Below are 24741 nucleotides of genomic sequence, written 5' to 3'. Positions count from 1 at the left end.
CCCCCTCATAACCCGGAGTTTGGGCTATTCTATTCGCTACCCTGATACCTTTCAATCGTTCCTCCGCCTCTTCGCGTCTCTAGATTCCTTGCACTTTGTTCGCAGTGAGTCTGACACAGCCTCTTACCCTCTGACACCTGACACTAAGTATTCAAAATTGTTCTGCACCCTCTCCTCCTTAACCTTTCTCTCCTGCCTTTCTTCACTTAAATCTTTCGTCAGTCGCTCTATGACGGCGTCCTTATCGCTTGCCTTGGTTTCTAGTTCCCTTTTCTCATCTTCCAGCTGTTTCACCTTTTCCCTGAGAATTGAGGTTTGCTTCTGTAGACACAGTAGCCAAATCACCTTCTCTCTCGTTCTTTTATGGTTAACACTAACCGCCCACTCTGCCGCTTTATCCTGGAGAGTGCATCATTTCATTTGCCCCTGGCTCAGAAATGTTTACTCTGGCTACCTTAGCTACCCTGAGACCACCTTAGCCTCTCTGAGACCACCTTAGCCTCCCTGAGACCACCTTAGCCTCCCTGAGACCACCTTAGCCTCCCTGAGACCACCTTAGCCTCCCTGCAACCACCTTAGCCTCCCTGAGACCACCTTAGCCTCCCTGAGACTACTTTAGCATCCCTGAGACTACCTTAGCCTCCCAAGAGTTTGTTGCCCTTACTTTGTGCCTTATTTTGCTCCACACCTCAAGAGTCCTTGGCACAGTCACCAAGATATGGAAGGTGTTTGGTTTCCTCGTCCTTACAAGGGTACCTTGACTCTGGGTTTTACAGGAACAAAATCGTAGATGACATAAAGGATTAGGTTCAACCCAAAACTGTTAGTTTATTAAAACCAACAAAACACAGAAAAAAACCTGTTCAGATTTGGCTGAAACTTACAATCACCCATCCGGACAGTCGTTCCCGTTGTGGATTGTAGGCCTGGATCGGAGATGACCTGTCCCCGTCCTCCATTATCTGACTGCAGCTGCCTACACAGCACAAACCCCTTGTAGAGTCAACTGATATTTAAAATCACCCGTCCGGCTAGTCGTGTCCGACGTCGATTGCAGGCTGGGAGCTGGAGATGACCGTCTTCCCTTCCTTCTTACACTTGGCAGTTGCTGTAGTCAAAGCGAGCTTCCGAGAGAGAGAGCTTCCGAGAGAGCTTCTGAGTGAAAGAGAGAGACTTCCGAGAGCTTCTGAGCGAAAGAGAGAGAGAGCTGTGTGTGGTTCCTTCTTACAGTTCTTCCGTCCCGCCTTTTCGAGTCTGGGCCTTCCCCCAACAATCCACACCCAGTAATCCAAACCACAGGACACGTACAGGGCTGGGGGATGGAAGACAACTCCTTATCTTTTCTCCCCATCCCTGTGGTACATATTTGATGTGATTTAGTCTTACTGCTGATGTGTTTTGCCCAAGGTTAAAATGTTTTTCATTGAGGCCAGGAAGTCCATTATTCCGGCAAAATTGGCATCGTTGTCTTATCCATTGAAGATCCATCGAAACCCATTAAAACACGAAGTCTCAATGTCCAAAGTTAAATCATCTATTCACCGTTAAATCACCTATTGAGACGCTCATTGTCCAAAGTAAATGGCCTAGAAATTGAGTGGGGTTAGCGCCCAATTAGAGGCGCGAGAGGGCCTTGCGCCGGAATTATAGCCGCTTCGGAAATTGATTTGGGCCCTACCATCGGCGTTAGCCGATAGCGCTGCGCCGGCACCGATGACGTCATCGGTGTGCGCAGCGTCCCGGTTGCCGTGGTAACGCGGCCGGACGCCGAAATTCAGTTGGGGCCGCCTCGCCCGTGGCAGCCGCAACCAACGATTTTTCAAAAGTTTCTTGCTGGACTTAGCGCCGGCGCATTAAGGTGGCGCGGCGGCCGGCCGCTTTCCCGGCGGCCGCCTGCCCGCACCTCCCTCCCCGGACTCCTCCACCACCCCCCTGTGGCACAGATGTGTGTGGGCCTTGAGCCCGGCACTTCTCCGAGGTGCCGGGCTCATTTTTCATGCGATTCCACCGGCCAGCAGTCGGCTGCAGGCAGCTCCTCCTTAACAGAAGGAGGAGGCCTGCAGTACCCCAGCCTGCCGCACCGCATCGGGTGCCGCAGCGGGGGATTAGCGACGCAATCCTGCATTCAGCGCCCATTGCGAGGCGCTGACACCCTCCATTAGCGCCCGCAGCCGTCTGGGCGCGGCGCAGCTGAATTTTTGGCGGGCGCAGCGGCAATTAACGCTGGCGCTAAATTTCGGGCGCTACAGCCCTGGCGGAGGCAAACTCAATTTCAAGGCCAATGTCTTTTAGCCCAAGTAATTGATGCTGGGTGATCACCACCATTGGCCTCTAACGCTGGAACTATACTGCTCAGGTTATAGGTTACTTCTAAAGTGACCATAGTTACATCATGTAACAGTGCCTTTGGACCCCCGACACTGATCATGCCATCCATTGGAGATGGCACCGTGGTGGGACATCGCGACGGCTTTTGATATCCACATGTTGTTAAATCAATGCATCTTATATCAGTACATCCCAACCGCTTAAGAACATCGCTACACAATTCTTGGCAATATTGTCCCACAAGTCCTGGTTCCCAAATGAATGGGGGAAATTTAGTCCACCTTGCTATAATGTTGATGGTACTGATGACCTCACCCCTCATTTTTCCGCGCTGTCCTTTGTGCAGCGAGCAGGAGTATAACCAACGTCACAGTCCGGCGTCATCATATATGCCGGTGACTGTTATATCTCCATCAGTATTCACGCTAATTTGTAGTTGTGTATAATTGTCACTTCTGGGTCCGATAACAGGGATCCAGACCGAGTTGAAGGAGTCTGCTTACGTGGTGCCGTAGGACCAACTGCCCGGGGCGCCGGACACTGAACTTTCCCTTTGTGATGGGCAGGGAGGCGGTTGCAATCGGACTGGTTGACCGGGGGCGGACAGTTCATTGTTGCTGCCACAGATAGTGTCCCAGTATCCTTGTCCCATTTTACATTTGGGATTTATTTTCCATACCTTGGTCGTATGGGTACGTGCGGTGACCCGGTCCGTGATCCATATATTGGGTTTCTTTATCCATTCCCCTTTCCCACCCTGTGGCAGTTGCATGTATTGTTCTGGATGTAATCAAGTACTTTTATCGATGTGCACGGTGGGCGCCTCCCACGCTACTGTAATTGTCAGGAGGGTGATCGCCAACACGGCCAGCCACCAGGCCGCCATTGTGAGTATTCCGGAACTCTGAGGGTGGTAAGGTATGTGGAACCTCTGCTTTACCACCAGTAACTGACATGCCGTCTTCATGATCCTACCAATAAAGTGGGTCCCCTGGTTTGTATCGATTTGTAGGGGGACCCGCCCACCGGGGTATCACCTCCTTTGCCAAACTTCTTGTGGCCGTAACGGCGGTGCAATTTCGTGTTGGGAAGGCCTTTACCCAGCGAGTGAAGTGATCCATTATCACCAGGCAGTAGGTGTTTCCCCTACTCTTTGGAAGGGGACCAGTGAAATGGATTTGTAAGTTTTCCCATGGTCCCTTCGGTCTCGGGTGATTTCCCATAAGAACCTTTATCCCCTTTCCTGGGTTATACTGCGCACAGATCAGGCACCTCTGGCAGTGCTTTGCCACGTCCCTGATGTATATCCCCATGATGATAGATTTCTAGTAAATTCTGCCTGATACACTCGGGGGCTACCACCTGGTCTGCCCCTTCTAACTTCCATACCCCAGTCACATCCTCCTTTGCCCCATGACTCTCCCATACCCCAGTCACATCTTCCTTTGCCCCGTGACTCTCCCATACCCCAGTCACATCTTCCTTTGCCCCATGACTCTCCCAAACCCCAGTCTCATCTTCTTTTGCCCCGTGATTCTCCCATACCCCAGTCACATCTTCCGTTGCCCCGTGACTCTCCCATACCCCAGTCACATCTTCCTTTGCCCCATGACTCTCCCAAACCCGTCTCATCTTCCTTTGCCCCGTGATTCTCCCATACCTCAGTCACATCTTCCTTTGCCCCGTGACTCTCCCATACACCAGTCACATCTTCCTTTGCCCTGTGACTCTCCCATACCACAGTCACATCTTCCTTTGCCCCGTGACTCTCCAAAACCTCTCTCTCTTCCTTTGACATATCTTCGGGCAGTTGCACCATATTTATTTCCTCTGGTCCGATGGCGCAAGCTACCACCGGGGCCGGAGAAGGGGGCATATTTCCTGCGGCCCCTTTAGCCGCCATATCAGCTCATTTGTATCCTTTCTGTATCCAATCGCCCCCATTCTGATGTGCTTTTACCTTGACTACTGCTCCCTCCAGTGGGAGCCCTGCAGCCTCCACCAATGCCTTTACTAGTACTTTATGTATAATGTGACCACCCTGAGGATGTTATAAATCCCCTTCAAGCCCATGAGGGCATATAATCATGGACTACGCTGAATGCGTACCGACTATCGGTGTAAATATTCACTCGTTTCCCTTGACAAGCCTGTAATGCTTCGATAAGAGCTACCAGTTCCGCTACCTGGGCGGAGTCCCCTCCTTCCAGAGCCCCTTGTCGGACCACCCGACCATCCTTCCTCACGACTGCCCATCCCGTATGGGGTGTACCACTTCTAAATTTCCTAGAACCATCGACAAGCATTACTTCACATTCCCCTTCAAGTGGGCTATCTTTTACCCCACAACTTTCCTCATCCTCTACCGCTAGTTCACACTGATGTTCTTCTCCTTCCGTTAATATGCCGCCCACAGGGTTTAATCCACCGTCTTTAACAATCTGTACGGACTTATCCTTTGGGATAAGTACGGCTTCCCACGCTGCTCTTCGGCTACCTGATACTGCTCTTAACCATCCAGTATTAAGTAGGATATTGTTTATGTGGTTTGTGGGTTTCCCTCTTGATCATGAAGGGTGTCATATCGACCCTCCCACAATCCTGTTTGTGTCTAGCCCTTACCTCTGGAAATTGGGAACACACAAGCCCAAAGACGCCCTCAGCCGTCCAATCCAAATTCCATGTATCTCTTTACTTAAACTTCAATTTCAATTCCTCTAACAGGTACCAGTGTGTTTAACTCTATTCTGATTGTTTCATTAATTATATAGTTTCTCGGTGGAGTATGTGTCAACATAGAAACATAGAAGATAGGAGCAGGAGTAGGCCATTCGGCCCTTCGAGCCTGCTCCGCCATTCAACGTGATCATGGCTGATCATCCAATTCAGTACCCTGTCCCTGCCTTTTCCCCATATCCCTTGATCCCTTTAGCCTCAAGAAATATATCCAACTCTTTCTTGAATATATTTAATGAACTGGCCTCCACCGCCCTCTGTGGCGGAGAATTCCACAGGTTCACCACTCTCTGGGTGAAGAAATTCCTCCTCATTTCAGTCCTAAATGGCTTACCCCTTATCCTTAGACTATGACCCCTGGTTCTGGACTCCCCGGCCATCAGAAACATCCTTCCTGCATCTAGTCTGTCCAGACCTGACAGAATTTTATAGGTTTCGATGAGATCCCCTCTCAATTTTCTAAACTCCAGTGAGTATAAGCCCAATCGACACAATCTCTCCTCATACGTCATTCCTGCCATCCCAGGTATCAGCCTGGTGAATCTTCGCTGCACTCCCTCCATGGCAAGAACGTCCTTCCTCGGGTAAGGTGACCAAAACTGCACACAATACTCAAGGTGCGGTCTCACCAAGGCCCTCTACAACTGTAGCAAGACATCCTTGTTCCTGTACTCGAACCCTCTTGCTACGAAGGCCAACATACCATTTGCCTTCTTAACCGCCTGCTGCACCTGCATGCTTACCTTCAGCGACTGGTGCACAAGGACCCCCAGGTCTCTTTGCACTTCCCCTTCTCCCAATCTATTGCCATTCAAATAATAATCTACCTTCCTGTTTTTGCCACCAAAGTGGATAACCTCACATTTATCCACATTATAGTGCATTTGCCATGTTTCTGCCCAATCACCCAACCTGTCCAAATCGTACTGGAGTTTCCCGACATCCCCCTCACAGCTTACCCTCCCGCCCAGCTTTGTGTCGTCTGCAAATTTGGAGATATTACATCCAATTCCCTCGTCCAGATCATTAATATATATTGTGAACAGCTGGGGTCCTAGGACCGATCCTTGCGGTACCCCACTAGTCACTGCCTGCCACTCGGAAAACGACCCGTTTATTCCAACTCTTTGCTTTCTGTCCGCCAACCAGTTCTCTATCCAAGTCAATACCTTGCCCCCAATCCCATGTGCCTTAATTTTGCACGCTAATCTCTTGTGTGGGACCTTATCGAAAGCCTTCTGAAAGTCCAAATACACCACATCCACTGGTTCTCCCTTATCTATTTTACCAGTTACATCCTCAAAAAATTCCAGTAGATTAGTCAAGCATGATTTACCTTTTGTAAATCCATGTTGACTTTGTCCGATCCTGTCACTGCTTTCCAAGTGCTCTGCTAGTACATCTTTTATAATAGACTCTAGCATTTTCCCCACTACCGATGTCAGGCTTACCGGTCTATAATTCCCTGCTTTTTCTCTACCACCTTTTTTGAATAGTGGGGTAACATTAGCTACCCTCCAATCCATGGGTACTGTTCCAGAGTCTATCGAATTCTGGAAGATGATCTGTAATGCATCTACTATCTCTAGGGCCACTTCCTTAAGTACCCTGGGATGTAGACCATCAGGCCCTGGGGATTTATCGGCCTTCAGTCCCATCAATTTTCCTAACACCATTTTCCTACAAATACTGATTTCTTTCAGTTCCTCGCTTTCTTCCGACCCTATGTTCTCCGGCATCTCTGGGAGGTTATTTGTGTCCTCCTTTGTGAAGACAGAACCAAAGTATGCATTTAGTTGGTATGCCATTTCCTTGTTTCCCATTATAAATTCCCCTGATTCTGACTGTAAGGGACCTACGCTTGTCTTCGCCAATCTTTTTCTCTTCACATATTTATAAAAGCTTTTACAGTCAGTTTTTATGTTCCCTGCTAGCTTACTCTCATATTCTATTTTCCCTTTCTTAATTAATCCCTTTGTCCTCCTTTGTTGAATCCTAAACTGCTCCCAATCCTCAGGATTATTGCTTTTTCTAGCCAATTTATATGTTCTCTCCTTGGATCTTATGCTATCCCTAATTTCCCTTGTTAGCCACGGTTGAGTCACCTTTTTTGTTTTATTTTTATGCCAAACTGGGATGAACAAATTCTGTAGCTCATCCATTTGGTCTTTGAATGTTTGCCATTGCCTATCCACCGTCAATGCAGGGACACAAATGTCTCCGAGAGAAAGCTACCAGTTTACTACTCTTTACACTTTTCTGCCTTTCAATAGAAAGCTAGGAACATTCTCATTTGGTCGTGTAATTTTCCTGCTTCTATCTTACACCCTCAATCACTTCCTCTCTCCATTTTACACATCCCATTAATTACCATTCATATCTCATTCATCAGCCCTGGAGGAACTTTACTGTCCAGTACAATATTTAAGATAGAAAGCATAGATCACATGTTCTCACTTGGTCCAATTTATTAACACTTTTTATTGATCATTAATTTAGAGGATCTTTTATTTTCCCAAAAGTAACCCAATATATAGTGCCTGGGTCCATTTTGTCATTTCAAAATTATCCCAAAGTCCAAAAAGCAGTACTGTTGAACTGACCGGTTTTGTCAATGTTAAATTTCATTTCTATCAATTTATCTTATCAACTCTGTGGTGTATGTGCCTTTAAGAGCAATTATGGTGTATGTGCCTTTAAGAGCCCCAGGTGTGCGTAATGCCGGTAATTGCCACTTGGGCTATATAAGCCTGTGTATTGTGTATATCCTTTAGAAACCCCCCCCAGACTTGCTTAGTAAATACCTATGAACCAACTCCTGTCTTCAGTGTCTTTATCTACACACGGACACTACAGTGGCGACGAAGTGGAAACGGACTTACCTGCAATTCGGCAGCACCTCAAGGACATCGATTCCTCCAGCGTCCAGAAGACTCAAGGAAGTAAGAGAAACTGTGGTTTCACCAGCTGGCCAAGCTGGTGACAGGTACTGCGCTAATCCTTCCTGGGCATCAGGCTGGAGCTCCAGCGGCAGGCTCTACAGCGGAGACAGGCAGCGAAATCGGAGGCAAGCAATAACGGACTGGGAGGGTGCACTCGAGAGACGGCCGGCGCGGCAAGCAGGTCAGCGTTTAGACCTCCGTCGGGAACGAGTCTCCAACAGTGAATAAACGGAAACCACAGTAAAACAGCGTTGTTATCGGTAGCAGCGGCGGGAAAGCGCGGGAAGTGCCATATCTTTGCTACAGAGAAAAAAAAAGCGCGGGAAGCGCCATATCTTTTCTGAAATGCCTAAATCTGGTAATATTGAGGCTTTTGATGGCGAAATAGAAGATTGGACCACATACGTGGAAAGAGTAGAGGTTTATTGCACTGCAAATTGAATAACAGATGAAAAAAAAGCTTCAGTACTTCTGAACTTAATGGGCGCAAAGACATACGGGCTGTTACAAAATTTAATCACTCCAGCCAAACCAAAGGACAAGACTTTTAAAGAAATTGTTGATACCCTGCAGGAGCATTTAAACCCAACACCGCTGCTGATAGCGGAACGATTCAAGTTCTTCAAGAGAAATCAACACAAGAATGAAAGTAATGCTGATTACCTAACCGAATTAAGAAAGCTATCAAAGTACTGCCAATTCGGAGCAGGACTATCGGATTATCTTCGAGACAAATTTGTTTGCGGTCTCTTAAGTGAAGGAACACAAAAAAGACTGCTTTCTGAAAAAGATTTAACATTGGACAAAGCTTTCAGTATGGCTGTATCATACGAAGCAGCAGCAAAATAAGCTGCAGAGATACAACAAGAGACACAGGACTTCGGCACCCATAAAATGACACAGGAGTTCGGAAGATGTTATCGCTGCGGCAGATCCACCCATAACCAGAGGGACTGCTGGTTCAAGGGCAAAGCATGCAGGCAATGTGGTAAGATTGGACACATTGCACGGGTATGCCAATCTGGACAAAATAAATCCACTGACAGAAAACAAAAAATCAATAAAGAAAAGTACAGGAAGGTACAAATGATGACGGACAATAGCTCCGAAGACCAGAATAGCGATAGCGACTCCGGGAACAAGAGACTAAGCTGTCTCAAATTACATAATGTACTTGCCAAAGAGGATTACCAAACCATTTGGATTACCCTCACAATAGCAGGGTCCCCAGTTAAAATGGAGCTAGATACAGGATCAGCTCTAACCGTAATAAATCGACGAGATTACGAGAGGCTATTTTCGCATATACCTCTAAAAGACACATCCATTATCTTAAAAACATATACGGGGCAGAAAGTCTACCCCAAAGGAAAAATAAGGGTGCCTGTAGTATACAATGGCAAAGAAATACAAAAGTTGTATTTATACATTCTACAAGATGGTGGTCCACCGTTGTTGGGACGTGAATGGATAAGGAAGATACGTTTAGACTGGCACTCCATTCAGGCACTGACGGTGACCAGTAAGGAAAAAAACAATGATGACATCATACCTGAACGATTAAAAGACATCTTGGCCAACGCCAAAGAAGTGTTTCAAGAGAAACTAGGAACCTTGAAAGGCATCACCGCCTCAATAAAAGTGGAAGATACAGCAATTCCAAAATGTTTTAAGGCAAGACCGGTGCCATACGCAATACGTCCGGCAGTCGAGGCAGAGCTGAAGAATTTGGAAAAGGCAGGCGTATTATCCAAAATAGATTGGAGCGAATGGGCAACACCCATCGTTCCAGTCATGAAAAAAACATTGAAAAATAACTCTGAGGAACAGAAAAAAATTCGCATCTGTGGGGACTTTAAGGTGACTGTAAACCCGGTCCTTCACACGGTACAGTATCCTCTTCCGAGGATAGAAGATATTTTCGCCTCACTATCTGGAGGGAAACGTTTCACAAAAATTGACTTGGCATAGGCATATCTACAGATGGAGGTTGAGGAGAACTCTTAAAAAGTATCTCACAATAAACACACACAAAGGCCTGTACCAGTACAATCGACTGGTTTTTGGAATAGCATCAGCTCCAGCTATCTGGCAAAGAGCTATGGAGCAAGTCCTGCAAGGGATTCCGGGGACTCAATGCTACCTAGACGACATCCTTATAACAGGAGAAAACGACAACGAGCACCTTGCCAATTTGGAGCAGGTGCTCACTAGGCTGAAAGAACGGGGCCTACGAGCAAATCGCCCCAAGTGCGAATTTTTCCAAAATCAGCTATCATATTGTGGCCACATAATTGATAAGGAAGGGTTGCATAAGTCACCTGAAAAAATTGAAGCAGTTATAAAAGCCCCAGCACCTGAAAATGTTTCACAATTAAGGTCATTCCTGGGATTAATAAATTACTATCATAAATTTTTACCGAACTTATCAACTATTCTACACAGGAGTGATTTGGAAATGGAACGAAGACTGTAAACGTGCCTTCCATAAATGTAAAGACTTAATCACATCCGAGAAAATTTTGGCTCATTACAACCCATCACTACCAATCAGACTGGCGTGCGATGCATCCCCTTACGGCATAGGAGTGGTATTGTCCCATAGATTCCCTGATGGCTCGGAACGGCCGATAGCTTTTGCGTCACGCTCATTGAACTCAGCTGAGCGTAACTATGCCCAGATAGACAAGGAAGCACTCAGCCTGGTATGGGGAGTGAAGAAATTCAACCATTACTTACACGGACAAAAATTTACCTTGCTGACTGACCATCAACCCCTCATCTCCATATTCAACCCTAAAAAAGGTGTCCCCATTATGACGGCACAAAGACTACAGAGGTGGTCCCTTTTTCTAGGGGCACACCAATACAACATTGAATACAAAGGGTCAAAACAGCATGGGAATGCTGACGGTTTATCACGCCTACCGTTGCCAACGATAGAAGAGGCACCTACAGTAGACCCAGTAGAGATATTCCACTCTACCATAGTGGAATGTCTACCGGTGACAAATTCTGCCATTGAAAGGGAGACAAGAAATGACCCTACTCTCTCACGGGTCTACGATTTAACAGTGAAGGGATGGCCAGCACATGGCGAACCACTGTTGCCAGCATTCTCGCAAAGAAGAGAACAGCTGTCAGTGTGCCGAGGAACCTTGATGTGTGGATCCAGAATGGTGATTCCACCCAAACTCCAGGATAAAGTGCTAAAGTAGCTTCATGAGGGGCATCTGGGTGGAGTGAAAATGAAGAACCTAGCTAGGGCGTTTGTATGGTGGCCAGGTATCGATGGAGACATCGAAGACATGACCAAGAGCTGCCTAGGATGCCAGAAGGTCCAAAATGCTCCGCCACAGGCCCCTCTACATCCATGGGAGTGGCCCTCATCTCCCTGGCAAAGGGTGCACATCGACTTTGCTGGTCCATTTATGGACTCAATGTTCTTAATCACAGTTGTAGTGGCGCTTCTTAGTTTCCAAACAGGCAGGCCACTGAGCTGTGGGGCCTTTAACAACGAGTAGACGCGTATCGAAATAAAACGTTCCCAAACGTAGCTTTGTCTTTTAAATGGTTTACTATAACACTTAACAAACAGAATTACAAAGCAAACACGTATAAACGAACACGGTCAAAAACTGTACTGCTCCAAACCTCACAGCTTCTGCCTCTTTCACCACATGCAGTTTAAAACTGTAAGATGGCTGCACCCATGTGTGGCTTAGGGACTGTTCCATTGTGGCAAGAATGAAGGGGGTGTCGGACTATACCACTGGAGCAAGAAAATAGGGGGTTTCTTAATACAATAAGTCGTTCAGGTAAATTAACTGTATTATGCCATTTAGCCACTATTTTAAAGTATTTTCTTAAGCTTTTATGGCTCTTACATTCCGGCCCCTAATTGACTAGGCACATGAAGCATATCAATTACTCAAACATTCTTAAGAGTCATAAACTAATGAGTTCAACATATTTACAATACAAGTGTCCACTTTTTTCTTTCGTTCAGGAGCTTTTCACGCTGCTTCTTGTAGCAGGCAGAGCTTTGTGATCGGTCTCTCCAGGGTACTGGTCTTGGTTTGCAAACAGACGCGACGAACGACGCCTCTGGAGTCTGGCATGGTCTTAATTATTTTTCCCATCAACCAAGAATTTCTAGGGGCTGAATCATCCACAATTAGGACAATGTCTCCGACGATGAAGTTCCCCTTTATTTTGGACCATTTTTGACGCTCCTGTAGCAGAGGTAAGTATTCTCTTGTCCATCTGGTCCAGAAGAGGTCTGACATATACTGAACTTGCCTCCACTTCCGACGGGCATACAGATCTTCCTTTTTGAAGACTCCCGGGGGCATGGCTGGCTGTGTTTTCAACAACAACAGGTGGTTCGGAGTCAGGGCTTCGAGGTCATTGGGATCATCTGATGTCTTAGTTATCGGTCGGTCATTAATGATGGCTTCGACCTCGCACAGAACGGTTTGGAGTCCCTCGTCGTCCAGCGCTTGCTGCTTCAGTACAGAACGGAGTAGTTTTCTTACGGTGCGTATCTGTCTTTCCCAGACACCTCCGTGGTGGGATGCAGCCGGAGGATTGAAGATCCACTTAATTCCTGTTTGCATCATGGCTTCCTGTATTTTAAGCTGATTCCAACCTTCAATAGCTTCCCGTAGTTCTCTCTCCGCTCCGACGAAATTAGTGCCATTATCAGAACGCATAATGGACATCTGTCCTCTTCTACAGACAAAGCGCCGCAAGGCGTTAATACAGGAATCAGTGTCAAGCGTGTGTGCCACCTCAATATGAACTGCTCTGATGGTCAAACAAGTGAAAAGCACACCATATCTCTTGACAAGGCTCCGTCCTCGCTTTACCTCGAAAGGCCCGAAATAGTCCACCCCTACGTTTGTAAATGGGGGCTTGTCTGGTAACAAACGGTCTTCAGGCAGGTCTGCCATTTTCTGCTCCCCAGCTCTAGCGTGTAACCGTCTGCAAACAATACATTCAGAGAGTATTTTTCTTATTACGGAATTAGCTCCTGGAATCCAGTATCTTTGTCTTAGCTTCGCAAGCACGTGATTCCTCCCACTGTGTCCAATACTCTGGTGTATATGCTGAAGAATGAGAGTAGCAACCCGGAGGTCCTTAGAAAGGATAGCAGGATGCTTGGCCTCCTCTGGCATAGCAGATTTGTTTAGTCTCCCTCCCACCCTCAGTACTCCATCTTGCAGTGTAGGGTCCAGCTTGTAGATATGACTACCTTTCTTGATTGGAGTATTTTGCTGTAGAGCTTCGGTTTCTTCTGGGTATCTTTGTCTTTGACTGAAGCAAACTATCTCCTTCTCAGCCTTGGCCAAATCCTCCACGGTCAATGAATTCTTGCTCAATGTGGTCTCGTGCTGATGCATATACTGCTGTAGAAGCATTCTCTGCTTATCAGGGTTACTTTCGGACTGACTGATCGTGGCTCGGTACTCTTTTCTCTTACCGCTCAGGTGTAGCAGCAACTCTTTCAACCTTAGAAACCATGCAACTGCTTTCCTCAACTGGTGCCATCCTGAGAAATGGTTAACAAGCTTGTTCACTGTGTCAAAGTTCTCTTTCGTAGTTATGAAATTTACTGTGACTGATCTCTTGACTTCGACGTCGTCTTCAGTAATCTGACTTGGCATATCTGGTCTTTCTGGCCATGATCTCTCTGTTTCCAGCAGATAACTTGGGCCTTGTATCCAAGTTTCACTCCTCATGAGGTTTTCAGCCTTCAATCCCCGTGAGGCTTGATCTGCTGGGTTTAATGAGGTGTTTACATACCTCCATTGAGATGGTTGTGTAGCTTCTCTAATGGATGAGATTCTGTTTGCTACGAAGGTCTTGAAGCGTATCTTCTCATTCTCTATATACTTCAGCACCGTCGTGCTATCCGTCCAGAAGACAGATTCTTCTAATGGGAGCTGTAACTCTTTACGCATCACCTGGTCAACTTTAACTGCAACAACCGCTGCCGTCAATTCCAGTCTCGGGATGGTGACCTGCTTCAGCGGAGCCACCCTGGATTTTCCCATGGGGAAGGCACAATGTTTCTGGCCCTGTTGATTTGTCAGCAAGAGGTAGGTAGCCGTGCCATAGCCGTCCTCACTGGCGTCCGAGAAATGATGTAGTTGAGCCGTCTTTGTAACTCCAAAACTCGCGGGCTTGATGCATCTACTGACGTTGAAGCTAGAAAGTTGTTGCAAATCTGTCAGCCATCTGTGCCATCTCTGAGCTTGACCTTCTGGGATATCTTCATCCCATCCTCTCTTGTCTCTACACAGCTCTCGTAGCATCAGCTTCACCGGCAGAATGAGTGGTGCCAGGAATCCGAGAGGGTCGTAGATGGAACTGACCACGGAGAGAATCCCTCGTCTTGTGGATGGTCTTTCGTTCACCATTATCCTGAAGTTGAACGTGTCTGACTCGATGCACCATTGTACACCAAGAGCTCTCTCGATAGGAAGGACATCGTGGCTCAGGTCCAGATCTTTGACTTCAGTGGCTCTTTCCTTTTCTGGGATAGAAGCTAGAACTGCTCTGCTGTTGCTTATCCACTTAGTCAGATGGAATCCTCCATTCGAACACAGAGTTCTAAGGTCTCTTGACAGTGCGATGGCATCGTCTTCTGTTGACACGGACTTCAGGCAGTCATCGACATAAAAGTTTCTGAAGATTGTCTCCACAGCCTCGGATGGTGCTTTGCCCTTGCCATCTTCTGCAGTTTTTCTGAGAGCGTAGCTTGCACAGCTGGGAGATGATGTGGCTCCAAACAGGTGTACGGCCATTCTACATTCCACCATCGCTTCACTAACGTCGCCATCTGGCCACCAAAGGAAACGCAGAAGATCAGCATCTTCGTCAGGGATTCTGACTTGGTAGAACATTGATTCTATGTCTGCCATCGTGGCAACGAGCTCTTGTCTAAACCTAGTCAAGACGCCAATGAGGGTATTAGTAAGATCAGGACCTTGAAGCAGCTGATCATTCAATGAAGTTCCTCTGAATGAGGCGGCGCAGTCAAACGCTACACGGATCTTTTTCTTCTTTGGGTGATACACCCCGTGATGAGGAATGTACCAGACCCTTCCATCGTCTCTGTTCAACTGTTCCTCGGGCACTTTTACAGCATAGCCTTTCGCTATGATGTTTCTCATGAAGTCTTTGTAGTCTTCGTGAAAGTCGGGGTTCTTGTTCAGCTTTCTCTTTAGACTGATGGCGCGTTGCTCTGCTATGCAGCGATTGTTCGGCATCTTCGCGGTCTGTCTTCTCAGTGGCAAACCAATGTGATAGTGGCCATCAATGAACTGTGTAGACCTTGTCATCAAACCCATGAACTGATGGTCTTCTTGTGACATCTCTGTCTTTTCCTCACAGCTGCGTTCTGAGAAGTCTGCGTTGAACTGCTGTATCAACAGCTCTTCAATGCTTGCGATAGAGATGCGATTAACTGTGACGTTTTGTCGTTCCTCCTTGTTCGACTTGTGGCCATCATCTCTCCTTACCGGTCCATTGATTACCCATCCAAGGGCTGTCCTGATGGCGTAGGGTCCGTCATCCTTGCTGTTTATCACCTGCCATGGCTCCATAGTTTTGTAGGCATTGGTTCCAATTAATAGGCCAATTTCTGCTTCAATGTATGGGAGACGCACCTTTTCTAGGTAGGGCCATCTATCCACATCCTTCTGCAGGGCTAGGTTCCCTATTCTAACAGGAATCTCCCTCTGTGTGAAAACATTAGGCAGGTCTATGAAGTCCTTCTCTTCAAGTCCACACACTTCTAGGTCTGACAGGATATAACTTTGCATTGACTTCTCGTGACCCATGGTGCGTAATAGGATTTCTGTTCTTCTGCCTCTAACGTTCAGCTGTCGCATGAGTGATTCTGTGCAGAACGTTGCTGAACTACCTGGATCCATGAAGGCGTAAGTCTCCACAACCTTCTCACTCCTCTTAGACTTGATCCTTACTGGTACGATGGCAAGAATACAGTCACTGTCACCGGCCCCAGTGAGTCCACAAGTCTCTGGTTCTAGCGACACCAGAGCACTTGAAACAACCTTCTCGTCGGTATTGTTTTCTTCACTCTTCTTAGAGACTTGTTCTTCTTTATGGATATGCAGCAGACTGGGATGTTTCCGAGTGCACTCTCTGCATGTTGTTCTTTGCTTACAGTTTCTACTCAGGTGCCCCTGAGAGAGACATCCAAAACATAGGCCGTTGTACTTCAGGAATTCGATTCTGTCCTTATGTGGCTGTGCTTTGATGTCGCTGCAGAAATCCAATGTATGATTCTTCTGGCAGAATAAGCATGGCTTCTGAAAGGCATTAGCAGGTGTCACTGTGCTGCTCTTTTTGGGAGATGAGTTCTGGGGCCTTTCTTCCTCGGCCTGAGTGATGATAGTTGCAAAGCTGCTTCCCCTGGAACCACCTTTCCTGAGAGTCTTTGATTCAGCAGGCTTGGCTTTCACTCTTCCATCGGTGGTCGGGCTGACATCCTGGATGTTTCCAAACAATGGGTCCCTAGCAATTTTAGCCTGTTTGTCTATGAAATTCACTAAGTCTGCAAACCTGGCTCTACTTTTCCGTCTCTCCATTATCTCAAAGGCTGTTCTTCTCCATTGTTCTCTCATCCTGTAAGGAAGCTTAGAGATGACGATTCTCATAGTCGTAGGATTGTCCATCTCTTCCATGAATTCAACATCCTCCATGGTGTTGCGACATCCTATGAGGAAGAGAACATATGCGTTCAATGCCTCTCCGTCTTCCGATCTGATCTGTGGCCACTTGGTAGCCTTTTCGATATATGCAGTGGCTATCTTCAGCTCGTTACCATAGTGCTCCTGCAGCAACTTCCTGGCTTCTATGTATCCCCGGTCCGGTCTCATGTGTTCACAGCTTCTGACCAGGTCTTGTGGTTTACCACTGGTGTACTGTCCCAGGTAGTACAACTTATCACTGCTGCTCTCTGTCTTGGAGTCAATGGCTTGTTCAAAGGATCTGATGAAGGGCTTATACTTGAGTGGGTCGCCTTGGAACACTGGTATGTCTCTTTGAGGGAGTCGAAACAGATTCTGTTGTTTTACAAGCATCTCTGTAATTTCGTTCTGACGTTGCATCACTCGGTATAGGCTTCTCCCTGTGTCTTCAGGCCTCTGGTGGTCATCAGCAGGGTCCAGTCTAGACCTTCTGACGTCTGGGGTAGCATCACGTGCTCCTGTTAGTGGAGAGGCCACTCTTCCACGCTGTAATGCCGGGGAATTGCTTTTGGGCTCTGTTGTAACTCTTGAAGGTGCCCTGGATCCAACTCTATGTGGCAACGTTGACTGGCAGTGGCTCCCGCCGTCCCGTGAGCCTTCATAATCTTCGTACGCACTCAACCTGGCATCTGAGACCTCGATAGCTGTTTTCATCTCCAGCCGTTCTTTCTTTGCCTGCACCTGGGCCCGCTGGGCCTGCAGTTGAGCCTGCAGTTGGGCCTCTTGGACCTGCAGTTGGGCCTCTTCCCGTTCAAGAGCTTGCTTCTCATCTAAAGATGCTGCGCGCGCCATCAACGCCGCCCGTTCAGCCTCCGCTCTCATGCGTCACGCCGAGCTTGTGGTAGAAGCGACTGACCTGCGTCCAGAAACAGAGCTACCTTCTTTTCGATTTTTGCTCGGTCTGGCGGAAGTCTCTGAAATGCTATCGTCTGGTCCGACTTCATCGTCAACCTTATCTTTCTCTGCTGTATCCGCATCATGACGAATTTTTAACATCCACTGCTCCGTGGCCTTGATATAGTCCTTAATGCTGGTTGATTTAAGATCAAACCAGTCGTGCTGATCAGTGTTTCCCTCTTCTTCAGACAGAAGTGCTAATACATCTTCATTGAGTATATTAAATTCTTCATGCAGCTTGGAGAAATCGTAATACATCATGTCTTCAGCTTTCTTAATATTAGCATTATCTTCCATGAGACGATCAATTATCTTCATTTTTCCAGTTATCTGAACTAATTTAGCCTTCCTTGCACCTATGCTTCTATGTAACTTCTCTTCCCTTGCCTTTGGGGTGAGCTTTATTTCCCTCTTTTGGCCAGCAATCCTTCTGGCTGGGGGAAGCTCCTGGCTCCGTAAGGCCTCGGCCATTTTACCCGCAGCTCTTATTTAGCTTCTCAACAGAATGAACAAAGCAAGTAACAGTCACTGTACCTTCGCTTTCTTAAATTGTCGTCTGGCTCCGTGACCATTCATGTATACGTTCGCCGACGATTCCGTCCCTTCCTTCTTAGGGAGCTAGTTTTTGACTAATGTAGTGGCGCTTCTTAGTTTCCAAACAGGCAGGCCACTGAGCTGTGGGGCCTTTAACAACGAGTAGACGCGTGTCGAAATAAAACGTTCCCAAACGTAGCTTTGTCTTTTAAATGGTTTACTATAACACTTAAACAGAATTACAAAGCAAACACGTATAAACGAACACGGTCAAAAACTGTACTGCTCCAAACCTCACAGCTTCTGCCTCTTTCACCACGTGCAGTTTAAAACTGTAAGATGGCTGCACCCATGTGTGGCTTAGGGACTGTTCCATTGTGGCAAGATTGAAGGGGGTGTCGGACTATACCACTGGAGCAAGAAAATAGGGGGTTTCTTAATACAATAAGTCGTTCAGGTAAATTAACTGTATTATGCCATTTAGCCACTATTTTAAAGTATTTTCTTAAGCTTTTATGGCTCTTACAGCAGTTGATGCACACTCCCAAGTGGCCGGAGGTAATAAAGATGTCCTCCACCACCACGGAAAAAACTATCACAGTATTAAGGACCATATTTGCCAGGAATGGGCTGCCGGAGCAGATATGTTCTGATAATGGACCGCAATTTGTGTCCGAAGAATTCAGAAAGTTCTTAAAGAACAATGGGGTAAAGCACTACACGTCCGCCCCATACCATCCCGCCACCAATGGATTGGCTGAAAGGTTTGTCCAGACCTTCAAGAAGGCCATCAAGGCCATGGGTAATGAAGACATAAAACTTCAGCACAAGGTGGATAACTTCTTATTTGCATATAGGAATGCAACGCATATGGTTACTAACCAAACTCCCGCCATGATGTTCTACAATAGAAACCTAAGATGCCGGCTGGATTTGGTCAAGCCCAACATCCGAAGGGACGTGGAGAACCGGCAGTTTCAGGGCATGAATGAAAGGCCAACTAGGGCCTTCCAGATAGGCCAACCGGTTTTGGCCCGGGACTACCGTACCGAGAAATGGCAGCCTGGAACTAGCTGCACACGATTAGGACCACTGATGTATACCGTGGACATCGGAGACAGCATAATAAGGCGCCATGCTGACCAAATCATCAAGTCATCCGAAAAGGGACAACCTACACCACCACTCTATACATCTAACGATGAAGTAGAGATACCCATATCTACCTCCGATCCGGTGATACTGGAGCCCGATGAACCCGACACTGGCCTTCAAGCCGAATCAGCCTTGCCAGAAGAACCTACTACACCACCAGAAACTACTACACCCCCGAGGCGTTATCCGGACCGAGTCAGGAAGCCTCCTGAGAGACTAACTTATAATTAATTAATACAGCAATGTATATTATTTTGCATATAACATGTAATTAATAATTACTTAAAATATGATGTACTAGTTAGCTAGAAGGGGAGGAATTGTGGTGTATGTGCCTTTAAGAGCCCCAGGTGTGCGTAATGCTGGTAATTGCCACTTGGGCTATATAAGCCTGTGTATTGTGTATATCCTTTAGAAACCCCCCCCAGACTTGCTTAGTAAATACCTATGAACCAACTCCTGTCTTCAGTGTCTTTATCTACACACAGACACTACAAACTCCAATTTCAGAAACCAGTGATTCCCAGGCTAGGTGGTTTACACAGAGTTTTATCATTAGAGACAGAAGTGCTACAATTAGTTTACAAGGTGACTTCCATATAACAAAAGAAAACAGAGAATCCATTGTGGCTCTGCTTCAGAACCCAAGGGGTTAATTTATCAAATCATAATTTTCCTTCATTCACTGTGGGGAAATATTAACTTAAAATTAAGAAACTTAAATTTAATAATGTCCAATATCTTTAAATTTCATTCAGCAACACTAAAGTTGCTGCTTGGTGAACTTAAACAGCTGTCAGTGGAAAGGGTTAACTCCTTTGCAGGTTTTTTTTTAAGAAGGCTCACGGCAACTCTGGTTAAACTCTGTTTTCTCTCCCAGTAGACACCCTCCACTGCTTGTCTATCTTTAACGGGTGATCGAGTTGTGATCTAAACAAACTGTCCCGTCCCTGGAGAGTGCCGTGTGCTCAGGGTAACAGCTGTGTGGAAGGGACGTTTGTAATGAGAGTTGGTTTGGGTTTCAGACACGAATCAATGAGCTGAAAGGAAAGCTATCGAAGAGCTTCTCTGAATGGAGGAGACAGCTGGAAGAAGATGAAGAATACGCACTGAAACTGATCGATGAGGAGGGGCTCCGAGCTCTCTCACAGATTAGAAGCTGTTCTGAAGCATTAAACAAGAGGATGGAACAGATTTCATTAATAGATGGAGAAACCCAGAGTCTGGTACAGAGGGACCCTCTCTCCTTTATTCAGGTACATCTTCAATATAAACAGGGCCATGGCTGGGGAATGGGGCGTTTGTGTGAGGCTGGTGTGAGGGCTGAATTGTTTGAAGATTGTTGGTGGGACCCAGCATTGGTGCTGCCCCCTCCGCCCTGCCCTCGGAGTGTTGGTGCCCCTCAGCCCTGCCCTCGGAGTGTTGGTGCCCCTCAGCCCTGCCCTCGGAGTGTTGGTGCCCCTCCGCCCTGCCCTCGGAGTGTTGGTGCCCCTCCGCCCTGCCCTCGGAGTGTTGGTGCCCCTCAGCCCTGCCCTCGGAGTGTTGGTGCCCCTCCGCCCTGCCCTCGGAGTGTTGGTGCCCCCCCTCAGCCCTGCCCTCGGAGTGTTGGTGCCCCTCAGCCCTGCCCTCGGAGTGTTGTTGCCCCTCAGCCCTGCCCTCGGAGTGTTGGTGCCCCTCAGCCCTGCCCTCGGAGTGTTGGTGCCCCTCAGCCCTGCCCTCGGAGTGTTGGTGCCCCTCAGCCCTGCCCTCGGAGTGTTGGTGCCCCCTCCGCCCTGCCCTCGGAGTGTTCGTGCTGCCCCAGGATGGACTGCAGTGAAATGTGGGATTATTCCCCATTCCTGTGACTGGCCCCACCTACTGTCCCACACTGAACTCTTTACTCTCAATCCCAAATTCACGGTTTGGTTCCATTGGGTGTTGGTTTGTTCATTGACTGATTTGATCTCCTCTCTTTATTCACAGAACTCGAAGCAGCTCCTTTCCAGGTAAGTTCCTCTCAGTCATACAGTAGCTGCTGCTGATAGGGAACCTTCAGCTGTATCTGGGAGAAGAGTGAAAGTAGAATCACGGCTTGGAAACCTTCCCAGATAAGGAGCTTTCAAATGGTGGGAATATTGAGTGATGTGTAACTGGGGTTTGAGGGGTTATTGGCTCAGGCAGCCTGTGGGAAATGGGAGATTGTACATGTCCACTGAGGACTCCCAGCTCTACCTCACCACCACCTCTCTCCACCCCTCCACTGCATCTGTCTGGTTACGCTGCCTGTCCGAGATCCAGTCTCCGATGAGCCAAAATGTCCTCCAATGAAACATTGGGAAGATTGAAGCCATTGTCTTTTAGTCCCTGCCACAACCTCCGTTCCCTGGCCACCAATTCCATCCCCCCTCCCTGCTCACTGTCTGAGGCTGAACCAGACTGTTTGTAACCTCAGTGTCCTGTGTGACCCTGAGCTGACTATTCCAATGTTCTCCTGGCCGGCCTCCCATCTTCCAACCTCCATAAACTTCAGCTCATCCAAAACTCTTCCTGTATCCTAACTCGCACCAAGTCCTGTTCACCCATCACCCCGGTGCTCGCTGACCTACATTGACCACTGGTTCAGCAACACCTTGAATTTAAAATTCTCATCCTTGTGTTACAAATCCCTCCATGGCTTCGCCCCTCCCTATCTCTGTAACCTCCTCCAGCCCTACAGCCCTTCGAGATCTCTGCGTTCCTCCAATTCTGGCATCTTGTACATCCCCGATTTCCTTCGCCCCACCATTGGCCGCCGCCCCTTCAGCTGCCTGGTCCCCAAGCTCTGGAATTCCCTCCCTAAACCTCTCCGCCTCTCTACCTCTCTCTTCTCCTTTAAGATGCTCCTTAAAACCTACCCCTTCGACCAAGCTCCTGTAAAGTGCCTTGGGATGTTTTACTACATTAAAGGCACGATATGAAAGCACGTTGTTGTTGTTGAGTGACATGAGCTGTTCCATCGGTGTGTCGAGCTTCTCAGGAACCTGTTAGACAGGAAGTGAGAGAGTGTTAAAGCTGCAGTGACCTGTATCTAACCGAGGCTTCCTGAAGGCTCCATGTGTGTCAGTGACAGCTTTATTCCATTGGGTCAGTAAGTGCTGTGTGATTGGCTTGTTCTGTCAACCAGCCCATGGAGAATGAGGAGAGGGGCGGGTCCTAGTGTCAGTGACAGTAAAATGTGTTGTGATTGGCTCATTCTATCCACTAACAGAGAAATGAGTGGGTGCTGAGATTTCCCAGGAATGTCAGTGTCACTGGACACTATGACCCTGATATTAACGGGGAGGTGGGGAGGGTGCGGGGGAGGCTGTTAACGTGGGAATGCCGGGGACATGGAGGCCCTATTGATTGATGGCCTGGCCGGCGGACAGGAGCAAAACAAGCGGCAGGAGGCTGCAGCCGGGGGCCCGTGGGGGCATTCCCCATCACTCAGAAAGAGGGAAGCAGAAGCTCCGGGGCCCACTGCGGGGGGGAAGGGAGGGGGAGGGTGGGAGAGGAGAGGCTCTGGGGGCCCATTGGGAGAGGGAAGGGAGGGGGGGGGGGGGGGGAGAGGAGATGGACCGAGGGCCCACTGGGAGGGGGGCGCGGGGGGCTGGGGACGAAGACTGAAAGATTTGGGCTGGGGCAGGCCCAATGCTTCCTTGTGAGGCCTGGGGGTCTCCTGCTCCTCCGGGCCCACAAGGAGTGCTAAAATGATCCGATCTTTCGCCCTTACCTTGGCCAGTCGGCTTCTCCCGTCTCGAATCTGCTGTGGGGCAGCCGACAGCGCCGGCCTCCCCCTGACCCACACTCACATTTCACTCACCATCCTGATTATGTCATCAGGCCGTGACTTTCGAATGTTAATGAGGCCCCGCCTGCCTTTCGCAGGAGCCTCGTCGATGGCCTGATTTGTGTTTGTTTAAATTGAAATAGCTGGGAACGGGGTCGGGCTGGGGTCGGGTTACTCGATCCGGATGTTTTAACCCCAGATCCTCTCCCGCCCGTCGGGGTGTGAGGGGATTAAAATCGAGACGTCTGTGAGGGAAACCCACCGATCCCAGGTCCCTGGGAGGCTGTTCCTTCTCTTCTCCTCACTTCACGTGATTGTAGTGAGTGTGTTCCTGCAGCGAGGGGGAGCACGGACTGGAGACCCTTGGGATAATAATTATTATTAATAATGGAAAGATGAGACTCCAGGACAGAGACACTGGACTGAACACAGACAGCTTTGAAAATCACAAACTGAGCTGAAGTGGCAGCAAAGCAGGATCCCACTGCACGTGTGGAGATCAGTGTGAATGCAGGGAGACTGACAATCCCGGGATTCTGCCATTTTCAGGATGGGTTGCTGCAGGGTGTCAGTACGAGCATTAGAAGGGCTGCAGGTTGTTGCACTGATCACTCGTTCCCCTTTGGGTTTCTGATCGAAATGTCCCCACTGATAAAAACATTCTCTCCTCTTTCATTCTAGAGTGACTGAGACTCAGAGAATCACAGACCCAGATGTTCCAGCGCTCACCCTCAACCTGTCCAATATATCTCAACTTATCCAGAAGAGGCTGAATGGATGGGAAAAGTACCACTCCGACATATTGGGAATCATCAGTAAGAACATGCAGCTTTTCTCCAATATAAGGGACTGGGAGCAGGTCGGGTTAGTTGTGTTCAGACAGTGAATATCCCGAACTTTAATATCAGCTCCCTGTGTCTGTGGATCAGGAGCCTGAGATTAATCCTCAGCCCCCAGTAACACCTGCTTTAAACATTCCTCACTGTAATGGGCCAGAGCTTCACCCCCCATGGGCCAGGTAGGGGCGGGTTATACTCTGCCAAGCATACCCAAAATAGTGAGGAACCAAGAGACTGATAAGAGTGAGGAGCTTAAAGTCATTAATATCAGTGAACAAAAAGTACTTGAGAAACTAATGGGACTAAAATCCGACAAATCCCCTGGACCTGATGGCCGACATCCTAGGGTTCTAAAAGAGGTGGCTGCAGAGATAGTGGATGCATTGGTTGTGATCGTCCAAAATTCCCTAGATTCTAGAACGGTCCCAGCAGATTGGAAGGTAGCAAATGTAACCCCGCTATTCAAGAAAGGAGGGAGAGAGAAAACAGGGAAATACAGGCCAGTTAGTCTGACATCAGTCATCAGGAAAATGCTGGTATCTATTATTAAGGAAGTGATAATGGGGCACTTAGAAAGTCATAGTATGATTAGGCAGAGTCAACATGGTTTTATGAAAGGGAAATCATGGTTAACAAATGTATTAGTGTTTTATGAGGATGCAACTAGCTGGGTAGATAAAGGGGAACCAGTGGATGTAGTATATTGGGATTTCCAAAAGACATTCGATAAGTTGCCACAT

At 47.8% G+C, this 24741-nt stretch overlaps 1 protein-coding gene and 1 long non-coding RNA gene across 3 annotated transcripts in view; one reads left to right on the top strand and one right to left on the bottom strand.

The window, feature by feature from the left end:
* Positions 1-24741, top strand: part of LOC147114221 (E3 ubiquitin/ISG15 ligase TRIM25-like) — a 71967-nt gene that overhangs the window by 31640 nt on the left and 15586 nt on the right. The window contains exons 3-5 of one of the 2 annotated variants that reach the window (XM_085995886.1): positions 20401-20631; positions 21338-21360; positions 23844-23977. In XM_085995886.1, coding sequence (XP_085852012.1) covers positions 20401-20631; positions 21338-21360; positions 23844-23977 — 388 coding nt within the window. Of the gene's footprint in view, positions 1-20400; positions 20632-21337; positions 21361-23843; positions 23988-24741 lie in introns of both variants that reach the window. The other variant, XM_085995887.1, reaches the window with a different exon arrangement.
* LOC147114222 (uncharacterized) lies at positions 20598-23884 on the bottom strand. Its single transcript, XR_015079385.1, has 2 exons — positions 23106-23884; positions 20598-22374 (listed from the first exon to the last, which is right to left on the bottom strand). It is a non-coding gene; the product is annotated as an uncharacterized LOC147114222 (long non-coding RNA).

Source organism: Somniosus microcephalus, chromosome 8 (assembly GCF_052327205.1).
Source record: "Somniosus microcephalus isolate GS21.2 chromosome 8, FLI_Smic_1.0, whole genome shotgun sequence".
Taxonomy (NCBI): Eukaryota; Metazoa; Chordata; class Chondrichthyes; order Squaliformes; family Somniosidae; genus Somniosus; species Somniosus microcephalus.
The sequence above is the reverse complement of the archived record's forward strand: the minus strand, read 5'-3'. Positions and strand labels throughout refer to the sequence as shown.